Genomic DNA, 14,740 nt, shown 5'->3' on the forward strand with positions numbered 1-14,740 from the left:
TGGTACCCCAAAAAAAAAAAAAAAAAGAATCAGTCCTGCCTGGACTTGATCTAGGACTTCCAACCTCCAGAGCTATAAGAAAATGTCTTTTGCTGTTGACAGTCACTTAGTCTGTGGTATTTGTTATGATAGCCTAATAAACTAATACAGTGACTATTTTTAAAATGAGAATGAAACTATCACATTATGTCAGTTATTATACAAATTAATTTTTAATGTTCCATCCATATTTAGTCATTATCAAAAAATAAAGAAATTTTCCTTTGCCATCTATTATCAACCATCTCAACAAAAGAAATGTCCAAACCTTTTTGCCTGAGTTATTACATTGTTTTTTTTGTTTTTGTTTTTATGGGGGTTTTTTGGTACCAGGGATTGAACTTGGGACCTCGAGCTTGCAAGGCAGGCAGCAGAACCACTGAGCTAAATCTTCCGGCCCTACATTGTTTTCTTTTCCTCTCTAAATCCAGCCTTACAAACTAGGTGTGGTGGTACACACCTGTAATCCCAGCAGTCAGGGTGGCTGAGGCAGAAGGATCATAACTTCAAGCCCGTCCTGGGCAAGTTAGCAAGACTCTGTCTCAAAATTAAAGAAAATAAGAAGGGCTAGTAATGTAGCTCAGTGTGAAAGCCCTGAGTTCCATCCTCAGTACAATAAATAAATGAATGAATGAATTAATAAAGGCTTAAAGTTTTTAATGTTTGCACACTTTGCAGTGGTACATTGCCACAATCATCCCATGTGGTGTCTAACACACATAACATCTAACTATTAAAAAGTCTGTCCAGTAGAAAACTTCATATTTATTTGTTTTTTTGTTCTGTTGACAAACTGAAATTTAATCTTTTCAACAAGTTTTTGAAATAACTAAAAATGTAATGTTTCACTAGCTCTTTAATGAAATTTGATGAATGTTGTATGAAAGGCTATCTATCATTGACAACCTTTTATACTGAGGAAGCTTACCATAGGTATGTATCAACTATCTCCTACATAGACATTGCTGTCTCTGTGCTTCTATTTCATATAATTCTTGGTGAACTTTATCACCAGCCTTCTGAAATCTTTTTTGAAAGAACTGATCAATACTGATTCCAATCAGTATTGGAAGTACACACACACATGCTCACTTGCACCCACTCCCAAACTCTCAAGAGTGTCAGGTGGTAGCCAGCTATGATCCAGAACCAGCAGTTTCTTGCTATGTGGCTTTCCCCGTTCAACTCACAACATGACATTGGGTTCCTTAGAGTGAAGACAGAAGTCACAGTCCTGTCACCCATCTCAGAGGGAGATGCCCTTGTGTCAGCTGTGTTCTAATCTTGGAAGCATGTCTGAGTCCACCCTGCACTCCTGGGAGAGGCCTGCAAACAGGTGTGTAACCAGGAGACAAGGTCATCAGGGTAGACAGTGGGAAGGGCCTCCTGATCCTCCTCTGGTCACTTGCCTTTCTCCCAGGCAGGGTGTCCTGGCATACAGGACATCTGTCCTGGCCCTGAGAGCCAGGAGATCTTTTACCTGCCAGTGGGAAAGAAATAGGCAGGAATTCAGAGAAGAGGCCACCCAAATCCCCCACAGGACTCAGAAAGACCCCAAGGGACAACCAAGGAGCCTGGGCAGGTCCCCAAAGTGAAGTAGAGAAGGTGGTGAGCACTAAACCTGCAGATGCCATTAAGTGCCACAATAAAAGGACAGACTGGCCAGAGAGCCAGAGACTCCCAGAGAAAGACTATCCCCAGAGAATGTGTAATATGCAGTAAAGGGCCTGACTGGATGTGGGATGGACAGGCATGGAGGCAGGGGCAGCAGGGCACAGGATCTGGAGCACCAGCCAAGGAAAGTAGGTAAGGATGTGCTTCAGCTGCCACCTCTGAGAGCTGGCAGTAATAGTCAGGCCACAGGATCACAGTGTTAAATGGCTGGGAAGCATTAGGGCCTCACACATGAACATATTGTATATACTATTGTTCATTTTGTAGAGGGTGTAATTGGACACTTATTAGTCTAGAACTGTTGTAGCAAAGTACCGTAAATGAAGTGGCTAACAACAACACAAATTTTGTCTTTCATAGTTCTTGAGGTCAGATGTCCACAACCAAGCTGTGGGCAGAGCTGGCTCCTTCTGGAGGTTCTGGGGAAGAATTTGCTCCAGGTTCTCTTGGAACTACTGGTGGCTCCCCAAATCTAGGTAGTCCTCCAGTCCCTGCTCCTAGCATGGCTGCCTCCCTGGTTTCTCTGCACCTCAAGCCACCCTCTGTTTCCCTCACAAAGAAGCCAAATGTTGGGTTCAGGGCCCTTCCTAAGCCCAGCAGGACATAATCTCAGCATTCAAAACTGATTTACACCTGCACAGACCTCTTTCCCAAATAAGGCCATGTTCTTAGGAACCAGGGGTTGGGATACTGACATGTCTTTTGGGGACTTCTGCTCAACTCGCCACAGAGTGTATGTGTCTGGTTACAGGGCAGAGAAAGAGAAGGAAATTCAGAGTTCAGCTCAGATGTTACCTCTGGGGCTTCCTTGGGTCATGCCACCTTGCCCACACACCTGCTCCACTTTGCCCCAACACACTTGCTGAAGCTGCTGGAAGTCAGCCAGGAAGAGTAGACATCTTGCCCTCCTTGAGAGGTAATTGAGATCAATACCCTTAAGAGGGTATTGAGATCAATACCGGCAGGGTTAGCGAACAAAGCAGAGAGGAGAAAACAGACATGGTTAGGTGGTAAAAGTCAAGTGTAGTGTTGGCTGTGATGCTAGGCTATGTGACAGGGCAGCCTGCCAGGGGTGACATTTGAATCAAGACCTTCAAGAAGTGGACTTGGAGGACACCTGGGAAGGTTATACCAGGCAGAGGGCACAGCTAGGGCAAAGGCCTTGCAGGAACAGCTTGGGGCCAGGGTGCCAACAGTGGACTTGATTGGAGAGGGCAGAAGTGAGAACATGGGCAGGGCCAACTGTGGGGCTTTCACAGGACTTGGTCCTCATGCTGAGTAAGAAGGGACCTTGGGGTCCCTCGCACCACCCTCAGGCCCAGTGATTTACTGATAGGACTCCTAGGACTCCAGAAGCTGTGGAAGCCACAAGTGTAATTGCTACAGAGGAAAACCATGGCAGCAAAAGGCCTGTGGGCCAGAGTCTGAGTGTAGAGAAAATTGTCCTCCCACTCTAGCCAAAGTGCCTCCATCTTGAGTAGCTGTCCATGGGTCTTGTGCACCAGTATGCAGCACAAGATCATCACCACCACGGCTGGAAAGTGCATGTTGAGACTGGCAGAGTTCCTGATTGCATGGGAATGGTAGACACAAAATTTCCCAAGAACCTTTCTTTTTTTGTTTGTTTTTTTGGTACTGGGGATTGAAATCAGGTCCTTGCACTTGCACAGCAGGCGACAAAATCACTGAGCTAAATCCCCGGCCCAATCTTTCTTGTTTTGATTCTGCTTTTGCTCTTCTAATTAGTGCTCTATAAAATCAGTGGCTTAATAAAGAAGGGTTGGTGACTTAGGTGGTACTGTACTGCAGCCCACTGGTCATCCACTGCTCTGTAAGTGACCCCTAATAAACTCAGTTTCTTGCCAGGCTGGACTTGACTGGGTCATTCTTCAGATTGTCAGTTTGGAGACAGATATTTCTTTTACGTTTCTCTGGGAAATTCGTGGAACACCAGGCAATGCCAGGTGTGGATGTCCAATGGTCCTCTCCTGTGCAGCCATTGGACAATGTGCATATCTTCCAGCAGTGACATGTGATAGTGTGCACAAGGGCCACCAGCCTTGGTGTCTAGGGTGTTACTGGTTCTGCCACATAGGCAATAGCTGGCCATGAATGGCTGACCTCAGTGTCCAGCCCCTCCAGAGGTCAGGATGACATTGCATGGCCCCAGGACCCACCATCAGTCATATTGTGAACACAGATTGCCTGGTGTGACCTCAGGTCCCAGGTAAACACACTTAAACCATGAAGGATGCTCTAGTGTCTCAAAGGGTGTCTCCCAGGCCCTGTTGCAGGGCCAGTATCTGGAAGATGCAGAATGTGAATCCCCAAACTCACTGAGCTAACCCTTTTAAGGTTAGGGTGGGTGACTAGGGCAGGCCAGAGCGTCTTGAGCAGAACCCTCTGGTGCTAGGTAAAAGCTAGGAGAACAGTGTGGTCAGCAGAAGGAGTTTCCTTGGGGTTTAAGCCTGAGGTGCAGCAGGTACCCTGGTCTGTAGCAAAGGAAGGGGCAGGTGTGAAAGGGAGGTGCTTGCAGGGAGACAGTGGGATATTGGGGTTCAGGAGTTTCTTGTGGGAATCTCATTAGGGTGTGGACAAGGCAGCCTCCTGATGTTTACTGCTGCAAGGGGGTCCCACGGTAGGAGAGGAGCATGTTAGGAGGAGAAAAGAGAAAAAATTGCTTTCTGGGAAGGTGGCCTTGTAAAAGCATAGAATTTTGAGTCAGTAAGAGATCTGTGTTCATGAAGTAAAGTCCATCCCCTCACAGCCTGCTGGTGTATTTATGGGTCACTTTCAATGGCCCTACCGTGTTCCTTGGAGGACTGGCAGGAAGGGCTGGCCCCACTTGTGAGCCTGTGGGGTTTTCTGCAGCTGAAGCAGGCAGGCTACTACCTGGTTGGGCCCCCAGATGCCCTGACCCCCAGTCCCCTCTAAACCCTTGGGGGGCCAAGCTCGAGCAAACCCAGGTTGGGTCGCCGGTTGTGTATGACAGGAATGGGGTGGGGATGCAGAGCCAAGCAGATGCCGCCTCACGCCCGAAGAGGCCCAGACCGAGCGGGCAGGGCCTCCTCCGAGAGTGGGCGGGGCCTCCGCCGAGAGTGGGCCGGCCCTAAGGGAACCGAACCTCACATTGGGCTGGGCAGGGTGAGGCGGGGCCCGTCCGCTGGCCGAGAGCTCCAACCCGGTCCCGGCCCGCAGAGGCGGTTCGCGAGGGGCGGGCCGGCTCCACCCCCCGGCCCCGCGGTCCTCCCGCCGAGCCCGCGCCTCCCAGTTCCCGGAGCCCGGAGGGGGCTCGAGGCGGCGGGGCTGGTCGGCTGGGTTCCGGGCTGGGGAGCCGCAGAGCGGCGGAGCGCACGGCAGACCGCAGCCTGGGCCCGCCGAACCATGGCGGCCCCGGAGCCAGCTCCAAGGCGGGGCCGGGAGAGGGAGCGGGAGCGGGAGGACGAGAGCGAAGACGAGAGCGACATCCTGGAAGAGAGCCCGTGCGGCCGCTGGCAGAAGCGGCGGGAGCAGGTGGGCGGCGGAAGGGTGGAGGCCCGCGCAGGAGTGGTGTCTGTGGTGTCGGGGCAGCCCGAGGCCTCTACAGCGGCTGCGTTCTGGCTGGTCCTTAGGGTTCCACTCCCCGAGGACCAGTGTCCTTCCAGAACCACCTCCCATGTCCCCGGATCCCTGCCAGCCCTCTAGGGCCCTGCTCCAACCCCTGTGGATACCGCCCCTAGGCTCCCAGGGACCGGCCCCCTGCAGGTCCCCAGCTGCCCCTCGGAGCTGGAGCTGGAGGGGAAGGGCTTGGGTGGGACGAGTCCCCACCCTCGACCCTATACTTACCGAGGCACACATTCTCCCTACTCCCAGGTGAACCAAGGGAATATGCCTGGGATCCAGAGCACCTTTCTGGCCATGGACACGGAGGAGGGGGTAGAAGTAGTGTGGAATGAGCTGCACTTTGGTGACAGGAAGGCTTTCGCAGCCCATGAGGTGAGGCTGGCTGCCCCCTCCCGACCTGTCCAATCCTGTGACCACCCGGTGACCGCCTTCCCTCTCCAGGAGAAGATCCAAACTATGTTTGAGCAGCTGGCGCTAGTGGATCACCCCAACATCGTCAAGCTGCACAAGTACTGGTTGGACTCCTCGGAGGCCCGAGCGAGGGTGAGCCAGGGGTGGGTGGGGGTAAGGGAGGCCCTGAGCCTGGTGGGGAGCCAGGGGTCCCCACCTGCAGCGGCGAAGCCCGCGAGCCCACCCGTCCTGCAGGTCATCTTCATCACAGAGTACGTGTCGTCGGGCAGCCTCAAGCAATTTCTGAAAAAGACCAAGAAAAACCACAAGGCCATGAGCACCCGGGTATGGGGAGAGGCTGGGGCCAAGATGGGGAGCGGGTGGGGCTCAGGACAGTATGGGGGGGGGCGCAGGGCGGCCTTGGACCAGGGGTGGCCCACGGCAGGCTTAGCAGGGCCAGCCTCTCCCGCGCCCATCCAACGGGAATCGTGTGTCCGTGTGTCCACTTCGCTGCCAGGCCTGGAAGCGCTGGTGCACGCAGATCCTGTCTGCACTCAGGTGAGGACCAAGCTGCGCATGTGCTTGCCCAGCAGCGCCCATCTCTCCCACGACCTCTGACCCTCGCGCCTTCCCCCACTCATCTGCAGCTTTCTGCACGCCTGCAACCCCCCCATCATCCACGGGAACTTGACCAGTGACACCATCTTCATTCAGCACAATGGCCTCATCAAGATCGGCTCCGGTGCTGCCTGGAAGGGGCGGGGCGGGGCGGGGCGGGGCGGGCAAGGGACCTATTGGGAGCCCAGGACCTGACACCTGCTCTTTCTTTCTGTGGTGGCCTGCGCAGTGTGGTACCGCATCTTCTCCAATGGTGCGTGAGGCCTCTGGGGGTGGGGTCCGTGGAAAGGCCTGCTACTTAGCGCTGTGCTCTTCTGTAGAGCTTCCGGATGATCTCCGGAGCCCCATCCGCACTGAGCGCCAGGAACTGCGGAACCTGCACTTCTTCCCACCAGAGTACGGCGGTGAGTCCAGGAGGGCTGTTGGCGACTGACCTGCCCCTACATCTGCCCTACCCGCCCTGCCTTGCTCTCCCCCTTTCAGAGGTTGCAGATGGCACTGCAGTGGACATCTTCTCCTTTGGGATGTGTGCACTGGAGGTACTGGCCTCACTTCCTAGCCCCCTCCAGGTGGAGCTCCATCCCTTCTCACCTATGCTGTCTCTTCTGGGATCTCGACCTGGCCCTGACCCCAGATGGCTGTGCTGGAGATCCAGGCTAATGGAGACACCCGAGTCACAGAAGAGGCCATTGCTCGAGCCAGGCACTCACTGAGTGACCCCAACATGCGGGTGAGCAGCTTTCGCCATTCCTCTAGGGGTGGCTGAGGGCACCCAAGGTAGGACTATGAGGTGCTCTAGGCAGTAGTTAGATTGGTGCAGCTGAGGGGTGTGGCAGCCTCTGTACTAAGGCCCACAGGCAAGGAAGACCCTTCTGGGAGCTAAGGTAGGGCCTCAGGCAAGAAAGAATTCATAGAGTCTAAGGATAAGGAAGGACAGCAGAGACACTCTGTATATGGTTACTATTACTATGCCAGTTTTATAAAGAAAATAAGGCTCGGAGAGACCAAAGACTTTCCCAAGGCTTTAGAGTAAGTGGTGGAGCCAGCATTTGCACTCAGGTCTGCCTGACCCAAGTCCCTACTTCTAAGCTCCCAGGCTTGTGTAGGGCATGGTGGGCACAGGGCAGACAAAGGAAGTATAGGACGGAGGCTGTATCCACAGCCTCTCTGGTCAGAGTCCAGCAGTTTAACAATTCAACCTCTGGGGATAAGGGAGAGGAGAATGGGACTTATGTGAGCATGAGAAGCCTCGGAGGCAGGGGGGGAGGCAGGATGGGGACTCATAAAGGTCACCTCCAAGTTGGGGGCAGGCTGCGATTAGGAGGGCTTTTATCTGTGTATTGGGGATAATAGTACCCACTCCCCACATTTCCTTGATGATCAAGGGAAGTAGAGCTTGAGTGTTCTGAGCTTGAAGCCTGATTATCCGAAAGCTCGTAAGGTCAGGTCCTGGCCTGGCTGCTAATGGGATACCTTTCCCTATGTGCATCCCTGTAGCAACCCTGAGGAAGGGGCATATGAGGATGGAAACTTGAGGTCTAGGGACTTTAGGGGGGGCCTCCTCTCTTCACACTGTGGGGCTACAGCAGGGAGCCTGTGTCTACCACCACCTCTCCTCTCCACATACCCAGGAGTTCATCCTTTCCTGTCTGGCCCGGGACCCTGCCCACCGGCCTTCTGCCCACAACCTCCTTTTCCACCGCGTGCTCTTCGAGGTGCACTCACTGAAGCTATTGGCAGCCCACTGCTTCATCCAGAACCAGTGTAAGGGGCAGGCAGTCCTGGATGGGTCAAGGGTCTTGGGATTGGGATGTGGAAGGAGCCCTGCAGGACCTGTGGCTGGCAACTAGAGTGCTCCTGTGGCCCACAGACCTCATGCCTGAGAATGTAGTGGAGGAAAAGACCAAGGCAATGGACTTGCATGCCGTCTTGGCAGAGATCCCCCGGGCCCACCAGCCTGCGATGCAGTGGCGGTGAGCAGTAGCTACCCTGCAGCCTCCCGTCAGTTTCCTGGCCAACTCCTGGTTGCACACCCTTCATGTACCGCCCACCCCCTTATCAGGTACTCAGAGGTCTCCTTCTTGGAGCTGGACAAATTCCTGGAAGATGTCAGGTGAGAGCTGGCTGGCATGAGACTGGGGAACAGATGTTGTCAGGCCTGGGCCCCCAGCCACTCTGACCCCATGTGTCCTCAGGAATGGGATCTACCCACTGATGAATTTTGCTGTCGCTCGGCCCCTGGGGCTTCCCCGTGTGTTGGCTCCACCCCCTGAGGAGGCCCAGAAGGCCAAGACTCCAACGCCAGAACCCTTTGATTCAGAGACCAGAAAGGCAAGTCCCACCCCTGCTTCACTGTGCTGTCTCCAGATAACTGATGCCCTTCTCTCTGGGCCTGCATTCTCCATCCTCCTGGGCCAGCTCTCCTCCAGACTGCCCAGGTCCAGGCTGGGGCCTTTGGGGTGTGGGTGGGGCCCTAGGACATGCTAGGATTCCCCTTTTTCCCAGAGGTTCCTTGCTCCTACAAGCCCTTCCCCCATTCTGCTACCTGCCCAGATCCCTTTGTGCTCCAAACAGCTTTCCTCTGGTTATCTCATCTGGTCTAGCATTCTGATACCACCCACTTGGTTGGCTGATTCTCTGACACTTGTGTCCTAGGATACTCCCTAAGGCCTCCCAGGTACCACATTTCCCCAAATTTCTCTTCCTGTAGAGCTGCCTCCTGGTCAGCCTCTGTCTCTCCCTTTACTGTTCATACCCATACCCACTGAGTTCCCAAGGTTCTGGGTTGGCCTTGCTTTGTCCGGGGCCACTATCCTGATTTGAGCCACCTCCATTACTTACTTGGATTTGCACCAGCCCCCAGCCTGGCCCTATTTGTCCTGGCTTCTTCCTTCCACAGAACTACCTGAGTTCATGTCTTAATAGCCAAAGCTACCTGGTTCCTGGCTACCTACAAAGCTCATTGGAGTCCTGAGCCCAAGTCCCCAACACTATTGAGGAATGGTCTTGCTGGCATCCTGCTCTTCTGCACTATCACATCCCTACTGACTTCTCCCCTCTGCTTCCCACACTTCCTTCCTTTTCAAGGCATTCTTTTCGCTAGTGATGTCTCCTATTTATCCTTAAGTACCCAGCCCCATTGTCTACTCATGGAAATTCTCCTTAATACATCAGGCAGCTAGTAGTAAGATGTGCCTTCTGGAGTAGCCCTGGGAGATTTTTTTCTAATTCCCTTTTCTTTCTTTCTTTCTTTTTTTTTTTTTTTTTTTTTCCTAATTTCTAATCTCTGTTGTCCTTTCTGGGCCCCTCTGTCAAGTTTCTGTCCTTGTGAGTAACATGGCCTCCCTACCCCAGGTAATCCAGATGCAGTGCAACCTGGAGAGGGGTGAAGACAAGGCGCGCTGGCATGTGAGCAGGGTCCTGGGCTGGGCTGGGCAGGCAGGGTAGGCCAACTGTGGCTGTGTCCGACCATGCCCTCCCACCCTCCAGCTCACACTGCTTCTGGTGCTGGAGGACCGGCTGCACCGGCAGCTGACCTATGACCTGCTACCAAGTAGGCAGAGAGGGGCCCTGGGTGGGGTAGGCCCAGGTGCCAGGCATACAGCAACCTCACAGTTTGCCCCTTGTCCTGCTACAGCCGATAGTGCCCAGGACCTCGCAGCTGAACTTGTGCACTACGGCTTCCTGCATGAGGTAGGCAGGGGGCATGGCTGCAGGGGTATGGGGTGGGGCTCAGGACAGATTTGTCACACTGCTTCAACCCACCATGCTTCCCTCCTCTCTGCAGGATGACCGCACAAAGCTGGCTGCCTTCTTGGAAACCACCTTCCTCAAGTACCAAAGGACCCAGTCCTGACCTTTCCAACCCTGGAGGCCCAGCCCAGGTGCTGCCGGCTCAGGGTGAGCCACATGGGGAAGAGTCCAGCACTGCTGGAGCTGTCCTCACCAGCATGCCTGAAAGCTGATGAACACCAGCCTGCTAGTGAGGACCCCCAACCTTCCCTAGCAGTGTGGGCCCTGGCATGGTGGTGGGGCCAGTGAGGGGTTAAGGGAGCCTGGGTGGGGTGGAAGGTGGGGGTTATCCCTGAACAAATCTCTGCCAAGGGAATGGTTCCATGTGGTCAGGGTGAGCAGCCATCCCTAGATGGTACCACAACCAGGCCAGGAGCCTGGAACTCAAACCATGTTGGAGCCCTAAGGGTGTCAGACACAGCACTAGGCACCAGAGATGGCTGGAGCCAGCTGAACAAACAGAGGGTAGAGGGCCTGGAGTTGAGGCCATGGTCTGCAAAACCTCTGGTCCCATGCAGAACCACCCTGGATCACCCCCTTTGGCCTTCCACTCACTCTGAGACTAGGACCTGTGCCCCCACCCCCATAACCCCTCCAAGGGGCTGTTTGTCTCCTGTGTTCCCTGGCCTGGAAGGGTCAGAGGTCAGCAATCTACCACACCCTTATCCTGGGACAGCTCCTTCTGGAGCCCTGAGGATGTGCATTCCTGGCTCCTTATCTCTCTCCCACTCAATTACTGTTTCAATTTTGGACATTTCAATACCCTGGTGGATTCTATACATACACACACCCCCAATCCCCTGCCCTGGTCTCTTAAGTTGTATATATAAATTTAATACATCAGGTTTCTTATTAAGCATTTCAAATGTCAAAACAGGAAAGGTCTCTACTGTTACTAGTTCTAGTATATTGCCACTGTAAAATTTATCACAAAATTGGTGGCTCAAAATCAAATTTATTATAATTTGTCACAATAGGTCAGAAGTCTGATATGGGACTAAAGGGGCTGGCAGGCTTCATTTCTTTCTAGGCGACTTAGGGGAGAATCCATTTTCTACTCATTTGGGCAATTGGCAGACTTATTCACTTCCTTGTAATACTAGGGCTGAGGTCCCCATTTTCTTGCTGGGCGTCAACTGAAGACCATTCTCAGCTTCTAGGGGCTGCCTACATCCTTTGGCTCTCTCTCCACCTTCAAGGTCAGCAGTAGCAGGCCAAATCTTTGTCTTAAGTCAGCTGGTTGTCTGCTGCCAGAAAAGTTCTACATAAGGACTCCTGTGATTAGGGTGGGTCCATTTTGAAAATCCGAGATGATCACCTTAAAGTCTGTAAGATTAAACACATCTGCAAAGTACTTTCTGCCATGTAAACTAATACTCACTGGCTCCTGTGGTTAGAGAATGGACATCATGAGGGTAGTGAGATTTTGCCTAGAATACCATCCTAACCAAAAGCCAAAAACCAAAACAAAACTGCCAAGGGATATCAAATAAATTAAACGAACAATTATAGTGAATCTCAAGTTATCTTAAACATTCCAATACTATTTACAACATTTTTAAAAATTTCATACCTTTCAACTTAAAATGCCGATTTCAAATAACTTACACAGTCTAGGAGGGAATTCTATTTAGCTGTCTGATTGTGCATGGTCATGTTGAGTGGCAAATACATAACAGATTGTACCAGTGATTAAAATGAACTTAAGAGCATCAATACTACAGTCTGCATTTAATCATGCCTATGCTGAGTTTTTTATCTTTTCATAGTTATATGCATATTGTTTTATAAGTGAAATGGTTTAGGGGGAGTAATAACAAATAAGAAATGCAGGCTCCTACCCTAATCCACCTGGGATTCAACTCTCTTAGGTGTTTTTCAGGCATTTAGAATCCATGTTTCTCAAAACTACAAGCATGGGGCCGGGCATTTAGCTCAGTGGTTCTGCCGCCTGCCTTGAAAGCTCAAGGACCTGAGTTTGATCCCCGGTACCAAAAACAAAAACGAAAAACTACAAGCATGCGTTTGGTCCTGTTTATTAATTTTTCTACATCAGGTACCCAAGGTGGCATCCTCTATGGCAGTGGTGGTGAACCTATGGTACGCATGCTGCAGTGGGCTATTTGTTATCATTGAAAGCTCTAAAAGGTTCACCATAACTGCTTCAAGTGGAGAAGAAATCATCTGCCTCCCCTCTGATCCAGCATTGTACTAGTGTGATGGGTGGCATAGCTGCCTAGGTATGATTCGGCTTCATTATCATAGGTCTCAGCAGAGAACAAGATATCCTAGGTTATATTTTATTTCCTGCTCAATGTTTTATTTTCTATGGAGTTAATAATTGTCTTGTTTTTAAGTTTTCTACATGTGTCTGCCATTAATTCATCTTTGGATACCCCTGCAGAAATGTGGACCTCCTCTTAATACTTAGAGGAGTCAGGGCATAATTTACCAGTTTCTTCTTTTCTAATAGCCCTTACCATGTGAGCCCTATGTCCCAGGCTGCCTGCTCTTGGATTGTAGCCCACTGCCACCCTAAGTTACCCTTCACTAGTGTCCTAAGACACTCCCTATCTCCTCTGGATCCCATGCTTTCCTCTCTCTTCACTCATCCCATGTGAGAAGGAACATCTTCCAAGTAACCTGAGACAGGATGCATGGGAGGTTAAAAGTCTTTGCTTTCCTGTCTTTATTCTAAACTCACATGCTTGAAAGTGTAACTGGGTACAAGAAACTTGGCTCCATGCCTGTAATATCAGCACTTTGGGAGATCGAGGCAAGAGGATCACAATTTTGAGTTCCACTTGGGCAATTTAGTGAGACACTGTCTCACTGTCTCAAAACAAAAAATAAAGGGCTGGAAATGTAGCTCAGTACAAAAGCCCTGGATTCAATCCCCAATACCACTACCATCAAAAAAGAAAAAGAAAGAAAGAGCTCGATTCCTTTGAAAATCCTTTCTCCCCTAGGATTATGAGGGTGTCACACCATTTTCTTCTAGTTCCCAGAACCTTCATGCCTCTGAATTCTGATCCTTTACCTATGAGCTCTTTCTCATTCTTTCTCAATCTTTTCTTTGTGCCAGTGCTTTGGAAATGCTCAGTGACTCTTTCGTCTATTATCCAGAAACGAATTTTCTTCAATTATTTCTTTGTTGATTTCTTTCCCTATTTTCTGGATTTGAAATGTAGGACTTACCTTTTGAGGGATGCAATCATGTGGTTAAGGGCCCAGGCTCTGGAGCTGACCTGTGCTCCCCGAGGTATGACCTTGGTTGACCCTGCACCTCCTTATTGGGAGTACTGAGGGTAGTCCCTCTGCAGAGTGTTGCTATAAGGAGGGCAAGAACTCTGAAATCTGGGGCAATAAGGAAGGACAGTGCCAGGCTCCAAGTACCTAAGTGTAGTGTTACATATCACTGTCCACTTGAGAACTGCTACCAAGAGGCACCCCTTGGGGCTCACCCACCCCCTCCACTGTGGAAGCTCTGGTGGGCCAGGTGCGTTCTAAGCACTGACCAGTGTGATTATAACAGTTTCTGTTTTCTATCTATATGGTTTTATTGTTATACATTCTAAAGATTCCAACTTTACCTTTCAAACTTATTAAATTGTTCGTTTTCCTCAAATTTTCTTTTTGGAAGGACTCTCTTATCTGATTAATGTTCTTTCTCTGTAGCTCTCTGTTCTTGTTTTTGGGATGCAAAATCTAACAACTCTGAGGATAGTATTTTAGCTCTTTTTTTCTTCCTCTCCTTTTTTGTTTTTTTTTTGTTTGTTTTTTTTTTGTACTGGGGATTGAACTCAGGACCTATTGCTCGCTAGGCAGGCACAGGCGCCACTGAGCTAAATCCCCAGCCCACCTCTGCTTTCTTTTCTTTGCCCACAGTTCCTTTTGAGGCTTGTTTCCTTATTCTCGTTTACCTGGTGATCCTGAGCTGTCCAGTGAGCTTAAGAGTGAACTGCTCTTTGTGGCTAGGTTATTGCCTGATGAGTTGGGAGTCTAGGGTCTAGCTGGACCATTCTAGTAGGCACCCCTGCTGCCAGTCTTTAGAGCTGGGAACTGCTGGAGGGAGGAAATCTCTCAGAAGAGCCTGGGTGGAACATGTAGGAGACTAGGCTCTGGGAACAGGATTGGTAGAGGTAGGGAAAGGGCCAGGACTTTTGCTCACTGCCCTACTTTTGAAACAGGGCAAGGCCTTGGTGCTCATCTCCTGGAGCTCACATCCCAGCCCCTGCTAGTGGGGCAGTGCCTGTCAGCCTCAGTGGTAGGGACAGAGATGTCCTGCTTTCCAGGTCCTCCTTCAGACACTAACCTCCACAGCCCAGTGGACTAGAGCAGCTCTGCTGTCCGGCTCCACAACTCCAAGACAATCCACCTGTCTGCCTTTATAGGCTTTGCCTCTTTTAGAGGGGTTTCACGAGCGATGGGAGGAAAATATTCTGGCATATTTTACTAGATGTGTCTATATTCAATTTCTAAACTTTCCCAAGGTTGAAAAGAGACCTGCCTAGCTAGGGAAGATACTTCATTATCTCAAGCAAATGAAGATGCTTGAGTTTACAGAGGTGGTTTCTTCCAGGTGGATAACTGAACTGAGATCTTGGGATTGGGTACAGCCCAT

General features: G+C 51.0%; 1 protein-coding gene across 1 annotated transcript; it reads left to right on the forward strand.

Annotated features, from left to right (window-relative positions):
• The first annotated feature begins 4,889 nt into the window (after positions 1–4,889).
• Nrbp2 (nuclear receptor binding protein 2) lies at positions 4,890–11,832 on the forward strand. The gene is made up of 18 exons (XM_004837790.4): positions 4,890–5,226; positions 5,566–5,688; positions 5,758–5,859; positions 5,962–6,051; positions 6,224–6,264; positions 6,354–6,448; positions 6,554–6,577; positions 6,645–6,728; positions 6,808–6,863; positions 6,959–7,054; positions 7,956–8,088; positions 8,195–8,297; positions 8,387–8,437; positions 8,520–8,655; positions 9,679–9,732; positions 9,814–9,877; positions 9,962–10,017; positions 10,112–11,832. The coding sequence occupies exons 1-18, from the start codon at positions 5,098–5,100 to the stop codon at positions 10,178–10,180; spliced, it is 1,506 nt and encodes a 501-aa protein (XP_004837847.1). The 5' UTR covers positions 4,890–5,097; the 3' UTR covers positions 10,181–11,832.
• The last annotated feature ends 2,908 nt before the right edge of the window (positions 11,833–14,740 follow it).

This window comes from Heterocephalus glaber, unplaced genomic scaffold, assembly GCF_053883595.1.
Source record: "Heterocephalus glaber isolate CG9 unplaced genomic scaffold, H.glaber_assembly_v1.0 deba00000281, whole genome shotgun sequence".
In the NCBI taxonomy this organism is placed as follows: Eukaryota; Metazoa; Chordata; class Mammalia; order Rodentia; family Bathyergidae; genus Heterocephalus; species Heterocephalus glaber.